The sequence below is a fragment of the Empidonax traillii genome, unplaced genomic scaffold, assembly GCF_003031625.1.
Source record: "Empidonax traillii isolate 1590-97213 ecotype Southwest subspecies unplaced genomic scaffold, ASM303162v1 scaffold481:size658601, whole genome shotgun sequence".
Classification (NCBI taxonomy): Eukaryota; Metazoa; Chordata; class Aves; order Passeriformes; family Tyrannidae; genus Empidonax; species Empidonax traillii.
Window position 1 is genome coordinate 154339 of NW_020955674.1, and position 22561 is coordinate 176899.

At 36.6% G+C, this 22561-nt stretch overlaps 1 protein-coding gene across 6 annotated transcripts in view; it reads right to left on the reverse strand.

Annotated features, from left to right (window-relative positions):
- Positions 1-22561, reverse strand: part of KAT6B (lysine acetyltransferase 6B) — a 114728-nt gene that overhangs the window by 31261 nt on the left and 60906 nt on the right. For 3 of the 6 annotated variants that reach the window (XM_027896109.1, XM_027896108.1, XM_027896107.1), the window contains exons 4-12: positions 17712-17827; positions 17473-17554; positions 16266-16398; positions 11443-12371; positions 10368-10489; positions 8724-8839; positions 7613-7754; positions 4455-4616; positions 1328-1421 (exon numbers count right to left, since the gene is read on the reverse strand). In XM_027896109.1, the coding sequence (XP_027751910.1) occupies positions 1328-1421; positions 4455-4616; positions 7613-7754; positions 8724-8839; positions 10368-10489; positions 11443-12371; positions 16266-16398; positions 17473-17554; positions 17712-17827 (1896 nt within the window). The remainder of the gene's footprint in view (positions 1-1327; positions 1422-4454; positions 4617-7612; positions 7755-8723; positions 8840-10367; positions 10490-11442; positions 12372-16265; positions 16399-17472; positions 17555-17711; positions 17828-22561) is intronic. The other 3 variants (XM_027896111.1, XM_027896110.1, XM_027896112.1) reach the window with 2 other exon arrangements.

Genomic DNA, 22561 nt, shown 5'->3' on the forward strand with positions numbered 1-22561 from the left:
TTTTTTTTTTTTTTTTTTTTTTGGGACATCACATAGTAACAAACAAAACAAAAGCCTGGAACTTAACAATTGTGCCCAGTGAGAGTTCTCCATCTCCTTCTGCAAAAAAGTATTTTAATCCTCAAACAGGGTCAATGTCTACCTAAATAAGCCTAAAGTTCACTCTACAGTTCCAGAAATATGTGGTACTTGTCGCAGCCTTTCCTAAAAGGTTGCAGAAGGTGCACAATGGAACAGCTGCTGTGTTCCACTCCAGCGACAGCTACATTTCAAAGGCGGATTAAGTGGTCCAGAACCATCCTTACCTGACTCACAGGGGTATAATGAAGGCTGTTTCTAAAGCCATACAATGATGAGACATACTAAGTATCTTTATACACTCTAATGCAGTCACGCTGGGTAGAACACTGCAAGACACAGAACTTGAAAACTGTACAGTTACAAATTATTGTCTTTGTCCTGCTGTTATACTGCAATGTATTATTATTTGCATTTTAATGTTCTTGCATACACCTTCAGGGCAGGAATCCTATTATCTGAACTATCTCTGCTGTCACGTAATTCAACAGTGCTTTAAAAAACATAATAGTGAAAACCTACCACACACAATATATACTAATTCCTTGTCATCCTCCCTCTAAATTACAGTAGAAAGCTGGATTCAGTAATACTGAGGACATTTAACTGAGAAGGTTCCTTAGATAATTTTGTCTGGAGTTCTATGGCACCTTAAAGATTTGAAGAATAACAAATCTATATTTAAACAAGTGTGCCTGAAGCTTTCTAACAGGTCAGACAGCTTAGCAAAATAAAACAGCAAGAACAGCCTTGAGCACCTATACCTTTTTTGATAACAATTTTCTCTAAGGAAGTGATGAACACAAAAACTAAAACACATTCCTTCTATGCGGCAATTCTTCAATTAGAACAGTTTTTTAGCTAAAAGAAGATACAAATTAAAAATATTAGAATGTAGACAATGCCTTAGACTAACACCTTCTTAGCTATAATCACAAATAATTGCCTCTTCTTATACTAATGAGCAAAGCAAAATGGAAGGTAATTTAGACAATTCATTCAGGGTAATAGCTTTGAGAGCTAATATTACTGCCGAGAGATCCATTCTCAATTTCCTTGAGTACAATAACAGAGTAGCACTAAGTTTTTCACTCAGGGAGCTTTTCTATCCTATGTAAACATAAACAGAAATCCCATTATCTATTGATAAAAACAACAAAGCAAGTTAAGTAAAGTTTCACGTGTTATACTTTCTCAGAACAGCCATCAGCTCCTTGGATCACAAGTGTAAATAAAACACTTCACTTACTGAAATCAATGAGAAACCTTCCAAATCCTTGCCTTTGGTATTGGGGCATGATCATTATGCAGGAGACATTGTACTTCTGCTGGCAAAGCTTTTCCTGTGGGAAGGAGAAACAGATCAACTATGTCAAAGCACTGCTGAAGTGGGCAATTGCCTGCACCTGCCACTGTCCTTGTAACATATCCCAATAAGGTGAACAGATGTATGGGGTCAGTACCAAAGTCAAATAATTCCACCTTAACATTTAATTGTAAGAAGGAAATATTAGAAACATCTTTCAAAGTATTTTTTAATTAGTTAACTACTCAGCATCTTAAAAATTAAATATATTGTCTGAACAGCATAATGAAGTTTAAGTAAAGGAGGAAGATGGTAAAAAGAGGGAAATATTTTCATGCTTCACTGACCATTCTGTCAAGGATATAAAAATGGAATACAATATCCATACACATAGTGAAGACGTATTTTATACAACTGCTACACTAAGTGCCTGCTGGTTTTCATCTTTATTTTGTCTCTCTGAATGACTACGTGGTCAGGGTGCAGAGGGGGAACCCCATACCTGCAGAACTAAGAAGTTACACTTGCAATACACTAACTTTTTAAAAGCTGAATGCTTCTCATCTGAACCAAAATCAGGGCTCAGAAGCAAAAGCTCTTTTAGATAGAATGAAGTCATATACAGACAATGGAGGCAAACGTCACACTGATAAAGACAAGAGGAGGAAGAAGCTGGACTAGGAAGCTGTTCTATCTACAGAAATTTATAGGTTCTTTCCAATTTACTGATAAAAAGGAAAAGCCATGTTTACCTTTAAAAGATTACAAACAACAAAAATGCCCTAAAAATCAGGAATAGGTAGTTTTGAGGGAGATCCAATAAACCAACCAAGAATATCCAGGTCAGTCTAAGTGACAAGAAGTTGTGGTAAGCACAAGTATAGTTTAGGACACGTACTATCACTTGAGTCTCCACACATTAGATGACACTAGACCAGTGATAATACAGACAGGATCACATGCCAGTATGCTCATTCCCAAGCATTTCTTCAGCCATGAGATCTGACACCCAAGCCATATTTCAAAAGGTTTCCTAGTTTCTACAGTATGGTTAAGTATTTTCTCTGTACAGACTTCCCAACTCTCAAGAAACAGTGACATAGGATGAGGAAAAGGCTGAGGTACTTAATGCCTTCTTTGCCTCAGTCTCTAATAACAAGACCAGCTGTCCTGGGGGTACCCAGCCCCCTGAGCTGGAAGACAGAGACAGGGAGCAGAATGAAGCCCCTGTGAGCCAGGAGGAAATGGTCAGTGATCTACTATCCTACATAGTCCCACACAAGCCTGTGGAGCCTGATGGGATGCACCCAAGGGTACTGAGGGAGCTGTAGGAAGAGCTCACCAAGCCACTCTCCATCATTTACCAGCAGCCCTGGTTAACCAGGAGGTCCCAGCTGACTGGTTGTTAGCAAATGTAAAGCCCACCTATGAGAAGGGGTGGAAGGAGGATTTGGGGAACTACAGGTCTGTGAGCCTGAGCTCAGTGCCAGGGAAGGTCACGGAGCAGATGATCTTGAGTGCCATCACACTGCACATGCAGGACAGCAGGGGATCAGGCCCAGCCAGCTTGGGTTTATGAAAGGCAGGGGATCAGGTCCAGCCAGCTTGGGTTTATGAAAGGCAGGTCCTGCCTGACTAACCTGATCTCCTATGACAGGGTGACCCACTTGGAGGATGAAGGAAAGGCTGTGAATATTTTCTATCTGGACTCTAGTAAGTCAGTCTCTTATCCCTAGTAACAAGTGACAGGTTGAGAGGAAAAGGCTTTAAGTTGCGCCAGGGGATGTTCAGATTAGATGTTAGGAAAAATTTCTCACAGGAAGGGTTATCAAGCATTGGAACAGGCTGCTTAGGGAAATGGTGGAATCACCATCCCTGGAAATGTTCAAAAAACTTGTAAATGGGCACATGGTTTAGTAGTGACCAAAGCAGTGCAGTGTTAATGGTTGGACTATGATCCCAGAGTTATTTTCCAACACTAGAGATTCAATGATAAGAAAAAAAAATAAATCAAGATAGAGTCACTTTAACCTGCTTTACCTTAAATAAATGGAGAAAATGTGCCTAAATCAAAGTTAACGTGTTTTTTTCTGATTGATGCAAAAAACAGTGTAAATTGTGCCTACACGCCTCACTGTTACTTTAATTCCAGCAAGGCCCACCTCTCAGAAGGATGTGACATCCAAGTCAGACATCCAAGAGATTACTTTACAATATCCAGGTAATCTGACGAGATTTTTTTACTTTTCCAAAGTGTTATCTTTATACAAATCACTTCTCCAAGAAAGAAAATTACACAGTCAATAGGAGGTAGTGATATGAGGGGCACGAAGTACTGAATTTCTGAGTAACTGCACCTATTCACCCCATCCCTCACTGGCAAATTATGGACAACAATGAAAGCTTTTCCTATTGCATTTACATTTAACTACACTGTATTTCTTGGTCATCTTTGTCAATATAGTTCCCATAAGTATTATTTTTGTCTATACCACCACCTGTTACTTGAAATTCAGCCACAACAGAGACATCCGCTCTAAGCAAGACATCCACCATGAAGTAAAGCAATGTATTCTTACATCAGTGCAATAAAGTAACTGCATTAGATTCCACTGTACACAAGACAGAAACATCCCTGTCCATTTACATCTAAATAGCAAGCTTGAACTGCTGGCCTCGAGCCTTGAAAATGCATCAAAATTCCAAGTACCTGCAACTTTTACAAGTTAGATTTAGCATACTAATGCAAAAACGTTAGGGGCAGGAAAAAGATTTAAGTCTGAAATACAACACATTCTGAAAACAAACAAAACAAATGAATAAACAAGAAACCCAAACCAAGAAAAAAACCCACCCGAATCCATGTGGCTGAACACATTTTCAATTTGCATCACTAGCCAAGTACAGTGCATTTGAGACAATGCACATAATATTTGAGATTTACAGGGAGGCTTTCAAGCTTTTGATTTTTTTTTTCAACTTTCATTTTTTTTCCTTGCTGTTGTCACAAGTATTAAGGAGAGCAGGAAATTACAAATGTTAAATAAACCCATTTTTTCTTTCTTTTTACCTTAGAGAAATATCCAACTAAATGGCAGCCTTTCTCATCATTTTTTGTAAGGACATAGAAGAGGAATGGTTCAACATCATAATACAAGGTTTTGTGGTCCAGAAAGAGCTTAGCTAACAAACAAAGATTCTGACAATAAATTTTGCTCACATTTCCATCAACCTAGAAAAGCAAGACAGATGCAGTTATTTCCAAGACACCAACAAGTTAGGACAAAACAACTTATTTAATCAATCATATCCTAGAAGGAGATTTGAATAGTATGGTGTTAGAGAAAAAAACCCAATAAAACACATTCAGGTTCAGAAGAAAAATGCCCCAGTTTCTTGTTAAGAAGGAAGTCTCCAATTAGTACTAATTACTTTGCGTTTTTATGTAACTGCATATCCAGATTTATTAAACAAAGTTACTTCACTTTTTAATTTTCAAGACAAAAGTACGAATATGACTGGCAGACAACAAAAATGCACTAGCTAAAACGCATTAAACTGTGGTTTGCTAGAAGGCAATGTGTACAACAACTTAAAACAACTCCAAAACAATGAAGTGTATTACGCTGAATCCTTAAGGTGTAATGCCAATAAATGAGTAGCAAATTACATATCAATTGCATCAATGTTTTGGACAAATTAGACAAGACAGAATTTCCGTGCCAGACTAAAACGCTACTGAGCAAGTGAAGTAAATTTTCAGGCTAAATATTACAATTAGTCTAGGTATATTATGAGTGTAAAGAGTCAAGCTGTGACTCAGCTACAGAAATGCCAGACACAGATGCAGATTTCCTAGATCAATTAGGTACTCCCTGAAAGGAAAGGCTCAGTCAAAGGCAACAGCATTTTTGAAATCATCTTCCTAATAGAAAGGTTTGCTTGTACTGATGTTCTTTGATAATGATAATAGCTGTATTTCATTCACAGAGGCAGACAAATGGTATGCACACTGTGCTGAAAAAGAAGTCATATTCTAATTTGTTTTGAGTACAAATCCTAGTTAGAATTCTGAGTAAAATCCAACCTTTTGGATATATTTAGGGATTGTAAGGCAATTTCAGTAGTATAGTTGCATTAACTGGATTAAAAAAACGCCACCATTTAATGGACTGTCACTGCTCCTAAATGCAGCAAAATAAACTTGCATACAGCTCTTAAGAATCTATCAAATACATTAAGCTTCTGTACAACAACTCCATTTTCCAGGTACTTTTGTTACTTTTCACACTTACTAGCAGGTGTGCAAGTTAAATGTGAACATTTAGAAAGTAGAAATCACCGCTGGCTAAGCCAGAAGCCTGAAAATGCAAATTATGCGAGCTGCCTTTTTCAGTAAGAACATTTTTACAGAAATGTAAAAAAATTTAAGTTTCAGGCAAACACAGCTTGTTCATCAATTTTAAATGTGAGAAGTGGGGAAAAAAGAGGGGCGGGCAAGCTCAAAAGCAAGCATCTGTCAAAAGTTTCCTGGCTACAGCATAGCAGTGATCTATGTCAAAGTCTTCTCTCAAATCTGTCGAAGTCATGCTCTGGGCAGAGGTACATAAATCACAAAATGCCAAACTTATTTCTATTCCTTTCAAAAACACAAAGCACGAAGGAAATAACAAACCCTTCATTCTGCTGAAAAGAAAATGGTTGCACAGAATTCTTGGCAGGATCTATGAAGAAGGATATCAACTAATGACTCAGTTTCTACAGTAATCAGAGTAACAACCAACACTAACCTTGGAAATAAAAAAAACTCAAACCAACCACACTTATTTCAGAAGGTTTAACATAAGTGCTTACTGAAACATCCAAAATAGAGAAAGGGAATAAAAGAAGTGGAGTTGGGACACTGCTTCCACACACAACTTGTCTTCTGTGTGTTTTCAGCAGCAATACCCCACCTCCCCGTCCCCTGTACTTTACTTTATTTTTTAAAGAATTTTTTATTTACATGTTGGCAGTAGTTAATGAAAATAAATGGGAAAGCACAATTTGCCTATTGTATGCTGCCCAGCTCTTAACACCTCTTCATAGAGAAAATAAAGTTATTTCAGACTGGCTGGGACAATTTCACTTCTTGATAGGAAAAGAGTTAAGTCTGTTTAGAACATAAGTCTTCTGCTGGTAGACCTACAATAAAAATTGCTCAAGTCAAGAAAGAAGTAACCTTGATGCAAACAGCTATGTTTTTAATAGTGCAAACACTAACAAGTGAACCAAATATTAAGATCTTGTTCTAATTTAGATAAGGACTTCAAGACTGCATCTACCATTTTTGAACAGATAATGGCAATGATCAAGTAAAACAGACAGTTATATAATATGAAAATACAAGTTTAAAGCAGAATCTGACATTTGGATTTAAAAAGAAATTATCAATATACACATCTAAATAACAGTGTTGAGAAACAGTCTCAAAATCCTAGTAACCCCAGCAGTCTTTTCTGTTAATGCTATCTGTAACAATGCTTGAGAAACAGGAATGGGAAGGCTAATGCATAGTTTTAATAACTGCAGGTATGCTATTTGAAACACAGAATTCTATTGCCCGGGACATCCACAAAACCTCAGACTTACAAGTCATCTCCCAAGGGAATAATTTAGATTATTAAGTCCAGACTTGAGTTTGTGGATACATGTTTTTTTATAAATTAAAGGCAGTGTGTTCTGGCAAAGTTGGCCTAAACCCCTACCACCCAGCCAGGATGTTTCTGGCCAAGTTTCTCAAACATCTGAAAGGAAGGCAAAAGCACTCAGTAGTTACATTTGTGATTTTAGAAGGCACAAGAAGCTGCTTTGCTTGCTTTTTTACTTCGGGAGCACAAACATTATGATTAGTCTTCTCCCTATACCCAAGACACTCAAACAGCCAGAAACGAATGGGTGGAAGAGGTACTTTTGCTGAGAAGGGAAAGGCAAACCAGCAACGGAAGCAATGCAATGCAAGTATCTTAAGAGGTTGGCTAATGCATGAAGTACAAGGAAAGCACAAATCATGAAAGAACATGACCCCAGAAGATAGAACTGAATAGGGAAGATGGACTTGTTTTCGCAATATAAGAAGAATCTCCATGGAAGTATTTAAGCATGTTAAAGTTTTCACTAGTTCTTCAATTGGTCTGTAATGTCTACAAACTGGTTACTTTCGAAAAGTTACATTTTTGATAAACCTACCTCAAATACTGAAAGGTCATTTCTTCTGTAGATTTCGTTAGCTGGAGGATGAAACCAGCCACACTTCTCTGAGTGCCTTAACAAAATGTTTTTACTTTTCATGTATTTAAGACAGAATTCACACAGGTAAAGCTTTGGTAATCTGTATAAAAATCAAAAAGATATTTTATACACAAAGTTTGTTACATTCTGTAAATGAAATTACCACAAATGTAAGGCCCTTCCCATTCAAATATAAGGTACCATAAGTAAATGCTGCTTAGGCATAACTAACTAAACAAATATAACATCAGAGTGAATGATTAAACATTCACATACTGTTCATCAGAAAGGGAAGATAGGAAAGGTCAGATTCAATCAATCACAGTGAACCTAATTCAAGAGAGTTGAGCTGTGGTCAGTTGTTTTGTGATCCAGCTTCTCATGGATCCCAGTTACTTCCCCCTTCCCACATTCCACCTAAGCTTTTGCTGTGGTCTCCATCAAAGAAGGCACACTGGAGTAATACCTCACATTTCACCCTTGTAGTTCCAAGTGAAGATAAAGGAGGCACAAAGCAGAACACAGGGGATCTCCCTCCCTTTAATTTTCTTTATTTTTCATCTAGGGAAGGCTAGGAAATGATTTTTTCTTACAAGATGATTTGTCTAAACGGCCAAAAGTTGGACATACGTCATCACAATCATTAAGGGGAAAAAAAAAAAAAAAGAAATACAACCAAAAAACCCACCAAAACCCACCCCCCACACAAACACACTAGTCAAAACCAAATAGATAACTGAAAACAAAAGCAACAAATCGAAAGTATAAATAAAAAAAAAAAGTTCCAAACAAAACCACACCAATACACAGTGCAAGCTGATGTTTATGCAGGACTAGGGAAAAAAAATCGTCTTTTTATTGCATCTTTGATTAGAACTAGCTAAAAAGGAATTATTTTTCTGTAATGTATAATTACATAATAATTATAACTTGTTTTGTAATTTATATTAAAATGGCATATCTACTTTTAAAGGTTGTAAATTATAAATAGTTACAAAAGAGTAAGAAAATAAACGATAACTATCACATCAGTAAAAATTCCAACCATGCAACCTTGATATCTTGCTACCTTGCATATTCCTGTGGGTAAGGTGAAGAGTACCAAGTCTGGATCTCATATTTTCCAAACTCAATCACTGAAGGGTATCTCCCACTTGTTTCACCAGTGTTTTTGCACCCGATTTTCTGTCAGGTGCAATAAAAAGAAAATACTAGTTATAGAAAAAGTAAAAGAAACTCTAGCTTTATATCATCACTTTCACCCACTGAAGCCATGAGAAACCTGACATATTCAAACCAGATGCTTCAGCAATTCAAAGCTGGACAGTTCGCAAACAGCAAATACAAACAGCAGAAGTTTCTTGCTAGTGCCAAACAACTTAACATGAACGTAAGTACTTGATCAGTGTTCACAAGTGGATACAAATAAAGGCTTCATGGCCCAGCCAAACAAGAGGCACAAGAGCCTCAAGTGCTCTTCTCCCACAGCATCTAATTTGAGGACTTCTCTACTGTCCTGATTCAAACTCAAAGCTGTCCTTCTGTCAAAATAATGAGAGCAAAGGTATCAGCACAACACTTCTACAGTCCTCGGAATTCACCTCATAACAGTTAACAGTATACTAACAGATGCTAATCCCAGATAGCATATTGCAGTTGAGTTGATCAGAAAATAACTGCTAGACTCAAAAGCACTGGTAAAAAACAAAAGAGTAAAAAAGGCAGGGAAAACCAAGCAATTTCAATTTCACAAATTACAGAAATCTTACCACCTAACATTTCTGGACTGCATATCAAAGATAAATTAAAAAACAGGTGGGAATTATTTCCATGAGCAAACAGATGTATAAATTAATAATTAAATGGAATCTTTAAACTCAATTTTTGATTGTTGGTTAACATGCTCTGAATGAAGAATGTAAAAACATCACTGCGTTGACCCATACAGAAGGTAATGTCAGTACTTGTACACTAAACCTGAAAAAAAAATTAAGTTAATTCCATTACTGAAAAAGTACAAGACAGTCATTTATCATACCATTTTAAGAAAGCAGCAGTTGAAACATTACATGCACCAAACTTCTGATCCAGGTTCTCAAAGACACTGGTTATTCATTACATGCACCAAACTTCTGATCCAGGTTCTCAAAGACACTGGTTATTCATTTCATGGACACAGAAAAGTTAAGAGTCTGGTTCACTGGTCTGATTCAGCTCAAATAATTTCAATGAAATAGGAAAGTATTTAAACTGAAAGTGTGGTAAGTAATTGTGTAAAATAGACTTATGAACTCACTAAACCCAGTTTTCTAACAAATAGTATTTTCTGGGATAGACTTAACTTTTCATAGCTTTTGTTTATCTGCAGAGGAATATAATCATTCTTTCTGATCAACATCCACCCAGGTTCCTGACCTGGATGTCTGCTACTTTTAAACCCTATGTTAAATCCTGTAGTCCTGCATCCAAAATGCTCAAAGATATCTCTCAAAAATCTATCCTAAGTATAACTTACCATCTGACTCATTCCAGGATGATATCCCCTATCTAGGAGAAGGTAACTGTATTTATAGTGACTCCCAAATAAAATTCACAGCAAGCATGATACATTAGATAAAAAGGAATATATTAAAAATGAAGATGAATACACTGTGAAAATTAACTGAGTTTTTATTTACAGAAATAACTACATTTTATGCGACATGATTCTTACCTCCAGGGAAAGTTCTCGAGCCTGTTTAAATACTTCCAAATCCTCCTGTGTAACAGTGTCCTTGCTTCCCAACAGAAACACATCCGTATTTTCTTGTTTGATGCTTAGTTTGATTTCAGTATCTGTTATTTAAAACCAGCAAAAAGTTTATTCACAGACATGAAAGTTACATGCGCCTTACCAAAGTGATACTCCTAAACAGGATTATAGCAACTATAGCTGTTATGACTCCCCATTTTAACTGAATGTGGGATTACTAAGTAACAGAAGTGAAATCTTACCCCCTTCTTTTGTAGTTTGCTGCTGTATGAGCTATTTTTTGGTTCTTGCTTGTCTGTCTGTATAAGCCTTTATAGTCCAGTTCTAATAAATTAGTTTTGAACCTCATGAAATTAAGTATCTTCTATTACTAGAACTATGTCACCTGATAAATTCCAGTGTACTCTAGAAGGTAAAATTAAATATAAGAGCAAAAAATTTGCCCTTTAAAATTTGGAGATCAATGGTAAGCTACATCTACATTCAAACTTAATAAATTAAATGTATTGTTTTCTTAACTAAAAGTAGTTATAAAAAAGGTAGTTCACAGCAGTACAGATCAAGTGTTGTGGAGACTGTAGTACAATGGAACTGTTCATGAAAAAGCAATGGAGCAGAGGGAAATGAATTGAAATGCCCACCGTTATAAGCACTGACAGCACACAATCATGATGACAGCACTACTCCCAGAGAAATGGCAGGAGAACAAGAAAGTAGCATGACAAGTGGCTACTCATGCGGTACTACACAGCCACAAGCAACATTATGAAGGCATTTGGGGCTCCTAGTGTCACTACAGATGCAAAAAAATAATTAAAAGGTGGTGTGGTATTAGTCAGGAAAAAAAAAAAAAAACAACAACAAAACCAAAAATGTTTTGGAGATTTAGTCAGCATTAGATAAAAGGTCAAAGTTGTGTTGCTTTTGTATGAAAGTGAAGTAAGAACAAGAGAAATAGCTAAGACCTATGTGACAATATAAGAATTTTGGATTTGGACGGGACGCAGGTTTGGTTGGCGCTTTGACCTTTGCTTACCATCATCCTGATCAGGTTTAATCCTTCCGTCTGTCAAGCTCCCCTTCCCTGGTGAGGGGGTCCCCATCTGAGGGGTCACTTTATACTTTAATCTGCTTAGAGTCCTGTGCATTTTAAGGAAAGCTGCTCTCTTGAGGTGAGCAATTGCTTTAAAAGCATGTCCTCTAGACACACCCCATCCAGAGGCACAGGTATGAGAAATAAACCTACTCCTAACCTCTTTCTTTCCATAGAAATGGCTATTAGATGTTGATGTGGAAGGTAATTTTGGTTTACTACACAAATGCTTGGGAGGTGCATAGCTTGGGTGACCCTTTTTTCGAGACTGTCCCTGAGTGGTATAGATATGAGAGAGTCCATCAAAGAGTCCCTTTAGTTGACTGCTATTAGGAAGGCTACTAAAGGAGGGTATGCTTGACTGACTGGAAGAACTTTGGGGAGAGTTAGAAGTCGAAATGCTGGATTTTTGAGAACTGGGGCGCTGACCAGAGATGGGGGTTGGGGGTAGAAGTGAAGAAGGTGGAGGTTTTAGCTTTTGTGTGGTACCTGTAGCCAACACAAGAGAAGTGCATGACTGTTTCTGAGAGACCTTTTTCCTTGGACGATAGTGCTTTGAAAAGTCTATTATTTCACCTCGTGATCTGCGACCATCAGGTGATGGTGTAAAGAACTTAGTAAGGCCATCAATGAGCCCTTTGGTTTTCTTGTTAACTTTAAGTGTAGAGGCAGATATGTAGGTGGAGGTGGTGGTGATTTTGGTGGTGGCACCAGGCCGAGTGGGGTCTGTAACAGGCAATCTGCTGCTTGAATCCTTCACAGATGCAGCATGACCAGATGAAGGTGTGGTACAGACTTTAGTCTTTTGACCCCTACCAGGTGACCCCCTTCCTGTGAATGCATTCACGGATCCTTCATCACTGGTTACAGACCTAAGCAAAAATTTGAAAAAATAAAAATCAGTATTCAAGATCTTTACTGCCAAAGAGCCCTACAGTTTATACAAGCTACTTAGGTCACTGCACTTTAAAGAAATTTAAAGACATAAACACTTTGGAAATACATTTCACACTATGACATAATATCCAACTAATTTTTTCTCCTTTTCCTTTATGTTTCTCCTCCCCTCTTTTCTTTAAAAGATAGTCCACAACACACATAAATGGAAGAAGTTGGCATAGCAAGATCTCCAAGTACACAGCCCTTCTTTTAGGCACTTACTTTTAAGCATAATCAAAGTGTGGAGCTTATTTGGAGACAAATACCAATGCACCATGTCTGTACAATAACTGCTCCATCAACTTAGTTTATTGTACACACAAAGGAGATGAATGGTTTCAGTGTTAATATATTGTATCAAAACACTTAACTTCAGACTACATTTGCTTAAACTGTAGAGAAAGCCTATTAGTCCTTTAAAGCAATGAAGTCAATTTTCAAGAAACTGCTATTTTTCCCACTCTTATTGGGTTATGTATGTAAACACTAGTAGTGAAAAGCACCTAAAAGCAAAATAAAGTAGTTTATTAAGAGGATTAAAACAAAACCAAAGAAATACACTCTGTTTTCTTTAGAAATTCTAACAATGTTAAAAAAAAGCAAAGGAAAGAATAAAACTACAAAGAAGGTGTGTTTACAGAAAAACCATGAACTACTCAGGCTTAACATGGAAGGTGTTTAAAAAAAAATAGAGGAGAATCTTACTTAAATGCTAGGAATAAAAAAGGTACAGTGAAAGCCAACATTTGTGACAGCAGAATTACAGGTTTAACTAGTTGCTAATGACTGAAGAGAGGAACTGCACTGAAGGATATACTGAATAGTACATATTAGCACATAGGAACAGAACATTTAAAAATATCTGCAGTACAAGAAATAGCTATCAGGATGCATGATCAAATTACAAAGCCAAACAAAGCTATATAGTTGCATCACATGCTTTCTTTCATTCCCTTTTCCATCCTGCTCTTTGAAGTTAGCTTATTTACTTTGCAGCGGAAAATTTTCTTCCACAGATTTTTGCCTTCTTAATTGAGATACTGAAGTAATTAATTGCAACAGGTCACATCTAATTAGAGATTCAACAGCCTAGGGCTACCATCTGGTTTACTGAACTCCAAAGGCCCATCATTTTAAGAAGTAGTCCCTTTTCCACCCACACATCCTTAAATTTGGTTAGGTCCTAAGAGGCAACAAACCCAAAAAACTTCTAAGTCTTTTGAATCCTTTGCTGTCATAAGCTTATGTCTATCACAAGATCTATTCTCACTACCAGATGTAGTAATCACCAGTGATGCCAGAGGCCAGCACACACCTGGTTTAAGTTAGTCTTACAAAGTAATTTGCCTGTGAAGGGCTTCCTACAGATGGTCAACAGGCAAAAAATTACTCCAGTCCTACTGGACAGATTTTCTTTGTGATACACAAGAACTAAGTGGCACTGGCTAATATTCCTGTACTTCATGTGACCACACTTTTTTATGTATGACACCATTGTTTTCTATATCCTGCAATCACTTTTAAAGAGGATTTCATGGAGGAACAGTCTTATCTCCTAACCACTGTTCTTCCAACACACAATTACTTTGTTTATATATATATACACTAGACATTGAAGTAACAAGTGTGCCCACAGTATTGCAAGTATTTGTTTTACAAAGAGCTCCCCAAAGTAATCCTCTAACATGTTCACATGCTACAAAGGAAATCTTTATGAAAATATTCATAATCAAATACTAAAACAACTTCCACATCCTTCAGCATGATATTCACTTTAACAGTTGTAGCTCAATATCAATAGTAAAATGTAACAGTAAAATCTTCACAACATTTCCAACCCTTTTTTATATTTATGAGGTAGGAGGAAAAGCTGAATTAGTGTGTCAGGAGGACATTTCTGCTAAATCCACTGTGGGAAGCAAAATCAGTTTGTGGAGAAGTAAGATAGCAATACTGTACTAGGACTGTCCTGGTTCCGGGCAGGACAGGGTTAATTTCTGCAATAGCCTGAAGGGAGCATGGCCAGGACCCAGAGGTTATTCTGTAACTCCTCATGCCATTGCCAGGGGTGAGGAAAGGGACTATCTTTGAGTAAGTGAGGCAGGGGAGAACACTCTTTGTTATTGATATTTTAGCTGTTACTGTTCATTTCCTTATCTCATTGCTGTTACCAGTAAATTTTTTTTATCTAAACCCATGATCTTTACCTTTTGTGCCCCCAATTCCCCTCTCCAGACACTGGCAGGAGGAGGCAAGAGGCTGAAGGGGAGCCAGGGAGCAGCACACAGTTTTAAGAGTCTCAGAGGGAGCACCATGTCTACACCACAACAGAACCTTAATCTCCAGCTGAAGGCTTAAGAGTTTTCAAAGAGGTAAAACCAGAGGTGCAACTGAAGCCCAAGGCATAGCTAGAGACATAGGGGATATTTTTATTGTGCACACACAATGTTATATAGAAATTTCAATTACCTTTAAGTTCCTAAGTTATTTATTCAGGACGAGAATGGAGAAGGAAAGCAATGTTTGATCCATTCTTCCTCTAACAGCATGCCCTCACGAGCCAGTACAACTAGATCTTTTACTTTCATGTAGTGCCACACTTTATCCTTGTCCTGCACTACTTTCCTAGAGCAACATACACTGAACTTTAGGATGGGGACCAAAAAGACAAGATGAAAGATCTTGGCAGAGAGAAAGGGAAAAGAGAGTACAGCAAGCTGCACAGCACCAAGTACATCAAACTTGACTAGTGCACTGTACTGTGGGTACTTTTCTTTCTATTTTCTCATGTTGGCTCCATTGGCTTCAAAAATCCTTATTTTGCAAAATGCAAAGTTTTACAGCAGCTACCATGCAATGCTGGATAATACGAGACAGGTTTTTAGACTATAGAGAAAAACAGCTGGGTAACAATTACATGAGAGAAGGAATAGCTCAGAGTCAGAAAGCTCCTGAGTTCACACAGCCAAACAGTTAAATAATAGTTGAATAGGGGGAAAAAAAGGCCTATGTGGATAAGAACATGTGATAGAGGGAAACATGTTACATAGCTGACACAGAACCTGTTCCTGTTTAACACTCAGTGCAATGTCAACTCAGCATTTGAGTGCTACTTAAACAATCCTCGAAACAAGCCTTATAATGTCCAACTACAGTGTTTCCTGGAAAGACAAACTCCAAAGAAATTACATCACGTTCTTGTCTTAAGACAAACACAGTCCTGAGAATGCAAGATGAATTGTAACCTTATCCTAGTAACCAGTGGCAGCTTAACAGCAGAATTCAAGTAATCATTTTTCCCAGAGTACCACTGAAACCAAAACTTCTGTAGTACTTGCACATTTTACTTTTTGGAATGGGTTTTGTGAGCCGTTATTAACTAATAAATTAATTTTTATATAATTTTTGAACAAGTTTTTAAGCAGAACAGTCTCCTGAAGTTGTATATAACTGTCTTGTTATTAACCACGTAGTATAGATTCTGTACATACTTCAATTATTTGAAGTTACACTTAAAAGATAGCTGTAGCTATATATGATATACAGAAATTCATTTGTATCTGCTTATGGTACAATTTTTGACAAAAATGCATGGGATCTGAAAAACTAAGTTACAGGAATTTTCTTATCACCTTCTGACATGACACGAAAAGCACTTAGTATAATTCAGAAGGCCATTGGGTTGAAAGGCATATATACTAAATCACTTGCCATCTATTTTCTCCAACTTGAAATACAGTTAAAAACTGTACTTAAACCTGTATCCAACTCTTATCTGACTACATTCTCTGAAACACATGAAGAAGTAAAACCCAAGAGAAACCTACAACATTCGTTGCTTTAGTTTATTTTTCGGTCGTCCAATAGGTTTTGCATATCTTCGCCTTATTTGTGCAGCTTTCTCATGAAGCAGCTTTCTCCCTTTCTTCTTTGGTCTACAGACCTGGCAAATCCACATCCCTACATAAAAGAAAAAGAGTTTAGTTGTACACAGTTTATTTAATCTGTACTGCATGAGTCTAGCAAGATACATACCATGTATATACATAGTCAGCAAATTATCCCTCCAACAGGACATAAAGAAGGGGAACTGGACAAAAAACCTGATCCACTTCTACTCACTTTAAAAGCAAAGTGCTCAAGGATAGGACAAAACAAGAGGCAACAAGGACCACAGAAAACATTATAAGCAAATAGACTCTTAGAATTTCTGTTCCAGCTTGTTACTCCTTAAACTACCTAGATCTGCAAACATAGTTAAGACTGGGGGAGAAAAATTACATGTGTGTTACAAACCAATCTAGGGTAGAGCATGCTCAAGAACATGTCAGATCACACCTACATATGTTTGTTTAAATCTACAACAACTTGAATTTAGCATCCTTTTAACGTGAGTGGGCCATGTCTACACACTATTGTAGGTAAGAGTGGAGAGTAGGGGGAAAGAACTGCAAAAAACTCTTTACTGTAACTTTAAGATTAAATGGGCAAAGCCATAAAGATGTGAGAGTAAAAGTGTGGTGTTGTATATCAGAAATCTAGAGATCAGAAAACCAGAAGACAAATGCATTTTTTTTTTGTTTGTTTTTTCAATTACTCTTACAAAAGGTATGAAGAATAGTCTCTTCCACCTGCTGTAAGAATTTCTTTGTCAATTTATATACTTCAAGCATTTTAACAGCCTTTCTAAAATTTCACCTTCAATAGACTGGCCAACAACTCATTTACACACTGAATTTATCTGGTCAACTAAATGCACACCTTCATTATTTTCCTGAGGAAAAAAGCCCTCACATAATGACAACGTTGTCTTTGACATGAATGAAATCATACTGTTTATCATAAAAAAACAAACAACCAAAAAAAACCAAACAAACAAAAAAACACAACCCCTGAAAAAACCCGAGAAACACAAGCAAACAAAAAACCCCAATCAAAACCCCATAAATCAGCATACTCAAGAGGTTTTGGTCACTTAATATAAGAAAAGACTGCAAATGGAACTATTTTCGTGGAAAGGATTTTTACGATCACCTTTTGGCATTCGGGATAGTGGTGGGTCACAGCACTCCATGTGGAACCCTCTATCACAGGAGTCGCAAAAAAGCATGTTATCCTGAAGGGGGGCAGGGATGAGGGGAGGGAAAAGAGGAAGAGGGAAAAAAACTTAATACAGCATTGCTTGAAGTTGAACATATATAATTTGTATTTGCACATGTGCTAATTATAAAGCTACTATAAACAAAGTCAGGTAACACTCAAGTCTAACTTACTGCATTTTTGCCTTGGATCCTACACGCACTGCATGTCTTGCATTCAATGCACTGCCATCTCAAGGCCTTCACATTTGTTGTTAACTCAGGACAGAATTTCAAACATGATGGATGTCCTAAAAAAACCAAAATGTTTAAAGCTTGAGATTTCAGATTGGTTAGATTGATTTTTAAGTTCAACAGGATGTAGCCAGCACCATCAGAACCTTGCAAGCACCAGCTACTTTCAGAATTTTGCTACATATTACTTAACTCACTTACTACTCCATACAAAGATACAGAGTAACTGCCATGAAATCCATTCACAAAGACAGGTACAAAATTGATTTCTACTGTAACTGAAACCTGTGAATTGTCTACACAAGCACCTAAAACTCAATTTGTATTTTCACTAGGTTATTTCCATAGCATATTAAACTGCCATTGGTTCTGAAAAAAACACTCTTACAAACTTGACCCCCCTCCCATTCTTATCAGCTCAAAATAAACAGAGAAAATCTTTAGATAAAACCATATAAATTATTTTTCTATATATACGAAGTATCTACCAGAGAAACTTCATAGTTAAACTGTGTTTTTCATTCCAACTTATTACTTTATTATATACTAAGTACAATTTTAGAGCAATAAGAAGGGGAAAAATTAATCTGGTAATTGGTACAAGAAAAGCTTATTGCAATGGAAGATTTAAAATTGAAGAGGTGAGGGGGCTGTGAGTAGTTGAACTACCACCTCCCACAAAACTGCATTTTATTCCTTGGCAAGACCAACCTCTTTTCGCAGTAGCCTTGAAGGCCCACATGACTTTTCCAATTAATAGAATGCACCAGACAACTGAACACATACAACACCTTAGGCAATACTGGTAGTCATTTTTTCATGTCTTCAACAACCTCAGAGTGTACCCTTAATCCAGAAAAGATAAAAGCACTGCTAAATAGGAAGGGATAAGCCTTCCCAGGGAAACACTTTTTGACAGTATTATATTCAGAGATTATCAAGAATATCAACCCACAAGTTGTCAGAGATAAGAATCCCTGATGCCATGCTGCACTTATAGATGGCTGCAGCGATGTGGTGCACATGAAAGGCGCTTTCTTCTCCCTGTCAGAGTTGGGATGCGTGCTTTCTTCTAGGTAATGGCCTAGTCATGGTGAGTCAGACTTTCTCCAGCAACTGTTTCTCAGTTCAGGACTGAGCTAAAACACCACAAACAAGAACACAGTCTAATCCACGAGCATTTGCTATTTTTGTCTTCTAATGGACTGAGGCATGAAAGGCAAAGACAACTGATGCAATGCAAAAGCCACTTGAATAAGTGCAAATTTCAGATTTAACTTCCTTTTATTCCACGTACCCAAGTCTTAATCCACTTTTTGTTATTCTCAAAATAAAATGCAGGAACATAATCTATTAGTAAAGAGCATTCAGTAATAAATTCAAAGAGTAGTTTCAAAACCAAAAGATGTTGGAAAAGCATTGCCATTTGATTCTTAGCATACAGCTTAAGATACATCAACTAATTTTTGTGATTAAAATTGAGTATGCACTTTAAATAACTATTTTTCTTGAACATGACAGATATGCTGTAACTGTATAGTGAGTTCAATGATACTATTCCCTTCAATAAAGCTTAACTAAGAAATAAAAAAAAAAACAGCTCCCTAGAGTGGTTGATATTAGCAATCAATATCAAAGAAAGACTTATTTCATCAACCATGACTTAACTATATGAACATATTAAGTGTAATCATAAGCCAATCACTTCCATATAAGTATATTTAATTCCAGTTATCTACCCCTCAATGAAGTGATTTATTTCAAGGAGCAAGAAAGTTGCAGTTAAAATTTTAACTTTGGATGATTCTTATGCTTATACTTCTCAGTTATTTATTTAAAACATTCTCACTGTTTGGTAACCACTGGTTGCACAGATCTGGTATAACTGTGTTACTTTATTTCTCCATTATCTACCAATGTAGCATTTCTCATTCAAGCAGTTACACAGCTTAATATAATTGTTAATATCCTTCAGTGCTAGATTTTATCATTGGACAAAAATTAAAAAAAAAAAATTCTATTGGTATTAAATATGAAGATTTTTGCCTGCAACTCCAAGTCCTTGAGCCACAAGTAACTAGAAGCTGGAAGGCTGCAAATAGGAACCATCACTATACATTTGCCACATTCTTTCACTGTCTTTCCCAGGTATGCATAGAACAGAGCCAGCACAGAAATTTTTAGATTTCAAAACACTACATGGTATTGATCTTTAACAGTTGATAAAACTTACACTATTCATTTAAGACAGAAATTGACATCGTGGAAATGTAATAATAGTAAGTACAGGGTAATGCATCACAGACACAAAGTGATAAACAATACATGTTTCTTTTAAAAGGAACTCTGTTTAACCACTGTTTGTAGCTTAACAGATTTCTGTAGTCAATTAAACAAAGTTACTATGCCCTTCATTCATTTTACAGTTAGTTTCTCTAAATTTGAAAGAGTTGAAGGAAAGCATGTTTTGGCCTTCAAAATTTGCAGTATTTCAGCTCTAACTAATCTAAGCTGAAATAAAAAACACACTATCTTTCCCATATCCAAAAGCTAATAAATCTGCCAGGATTTATCAGCACTAGTTTGAAGTGCTTCAGCTGGTAATTTTTCTTGGTTCCATCACTTGACTTTCTTTTAAACCTCAGCAGCATCAATATTTTAATGTATCACACAAGCTTAGCAGATCACTGAAAATTTAGAGCTTTGAAAGCTGGCAATTTCCACCAGGAATACATATAGGCTTATTTTAAAATTAAACACTTTAAAATTCATTCTTATCTATCCCTGTTAGAAAAGGTTTAAGATTTGCAATACACTGATGTGGCAGAAATAGGTGTGAGCAGTCAAAACTGGACACGTCATTCCTTTGTGACTGAAGAAAATTCCTTTAACCTGCCCACTTTTGTTTCTTCCTCACAAAGTCAGGCCTTGTTTATCCATTAAAGGATTTGATGAAACAACTAGTCTTTAAAAAGAACAAGCATTAAATCAGTGACTACAATTAAGTACAATGCTAAATTAGTTATGCTAATATCTCCAGTTGTTTTTAACTTTGACACAAATGCTGGGAACTAATGTATAATATATTCACACCAAAAAACCTACCTCAATTTGTGTTTGACAATGTTTTAGGAAGAAAGCATTATTATTATTTAGACTTTAGCTACAATCAGAGATGGTCAGAGCACCTACCTTGGGGATGTACTCTGTTTTTCCACCTGCACGTTTCTTATCACTTCATTTTATCCAGCTAGCCAACATCCTTACACAGACAGCAATAATATATTCCCTTATTACTAAAGCATACCCTAAATCTCATTTGGAGAGCAGTCTTTGCACAGTTCTACTCAGACATTTTCTGTCCCTATTCCTCTTGACCTGAGTCCAGCATCTCTGTTGTTCTGTTCTCCAGCTTCCCCTACCCATCTTTGATCAGTAACCCTCCTGCCTTCTCAAGATAATATGTGAAAGGACAGTACCTACAGGCATTCTATTAGCTATTTTTCCCCCCTTTAAAAATATTTATTATAGTTCTCCAGTCACTCAACTTTTTTCCCTACTCTTTCTACAATGTAACAGCCTCATAAAAATCTGTCAGCAGCAGCGGCTCTTTAATTGCTTCTGCACATCTTGACTGGAAAAACAGAAGTAGAGTTTGATTCCAGTTTCCAAGTGTATTGATTTTTCAAAATCAAAAGATAGGGAAAAAGTAGTAGGAGAAAAAAAAAACCCACAAAACAACAAAAACCAAGAGGAGCTATGTCTACTTTTGTAATGAGATTTGTTTTCTCATGTCTGATATCCCTCATCTTTTTCAGAAAATGCTCTGTGCAAAGTGACATGGCAATGCATGTCATTTCCACTACACAAATACTTTATCCTCTCAAATACCACAAAAATATGCAGATATCCAGCTAGTTTCTGCTTTCAGAATGCAGAAGCATTACCTGAAAAGACAAAAGCAACTTGACACAAAAACAAAAAAGGAAAACAGACATGCCAGTAGTAGGCACTGCAATTTAATCTCTGATCAACTGAACAATTTGCTTGCTGTGCACAACATGCAATTTCTTTTCTATTTGTTAGACAGCAAGACCAGCTTTGAGATACACTCCAATGTGCAAAATTACAAATCCAATTACAATAAAACTCCACTCGAGTGAAGTTTTGTTATTTATAAATTGCATTGAGATTGGTTTTTATTTTAGTTAGGCACCAGTAGCTAAAGTTTAACCATCCAGCAAACTGATTGGCAGTCTCAACATTTCATTCTTTATATCTAATACATCTGAGGAACTAATTAAAGATAATTTAGTCTTAATGAGGCAGAGAGAATGTATCGATGTTAATTCAAATAGAAGCTGATCCATGAAAGTCAAGACTTCCAGTTCTAAAGTGTCTCAGACCCACCAGGGGATTATTATACAACAGAAGAATAGCTGGTATCTAAGCTCACCTGATTAATGTAAGCTCTATGCACCAGAGTCTAACCAAGCACAAATCCTATTAATTTTCCAAATATCCAAAAGCAGATTTGAAAATACAGGAAACCTATAAAGCACTAAAGGAAGATAGTTTAAAATCTATGAGGTTTGCTGTTGCATACTGGGGTGAAAAAGTAATTTTCTTACTTCACAGTGTAATAATTGGTTTAAATATACTAAAAAAATACACTGGCTAAAATACAAAGTAACTACTGGGGTGACAGATTCAGAAGCACATCGACAAAAACATACCCTGATGAACTGAAAAGACATTTTTATCCGTACTGTTTTGTTTTTACTCAAGTA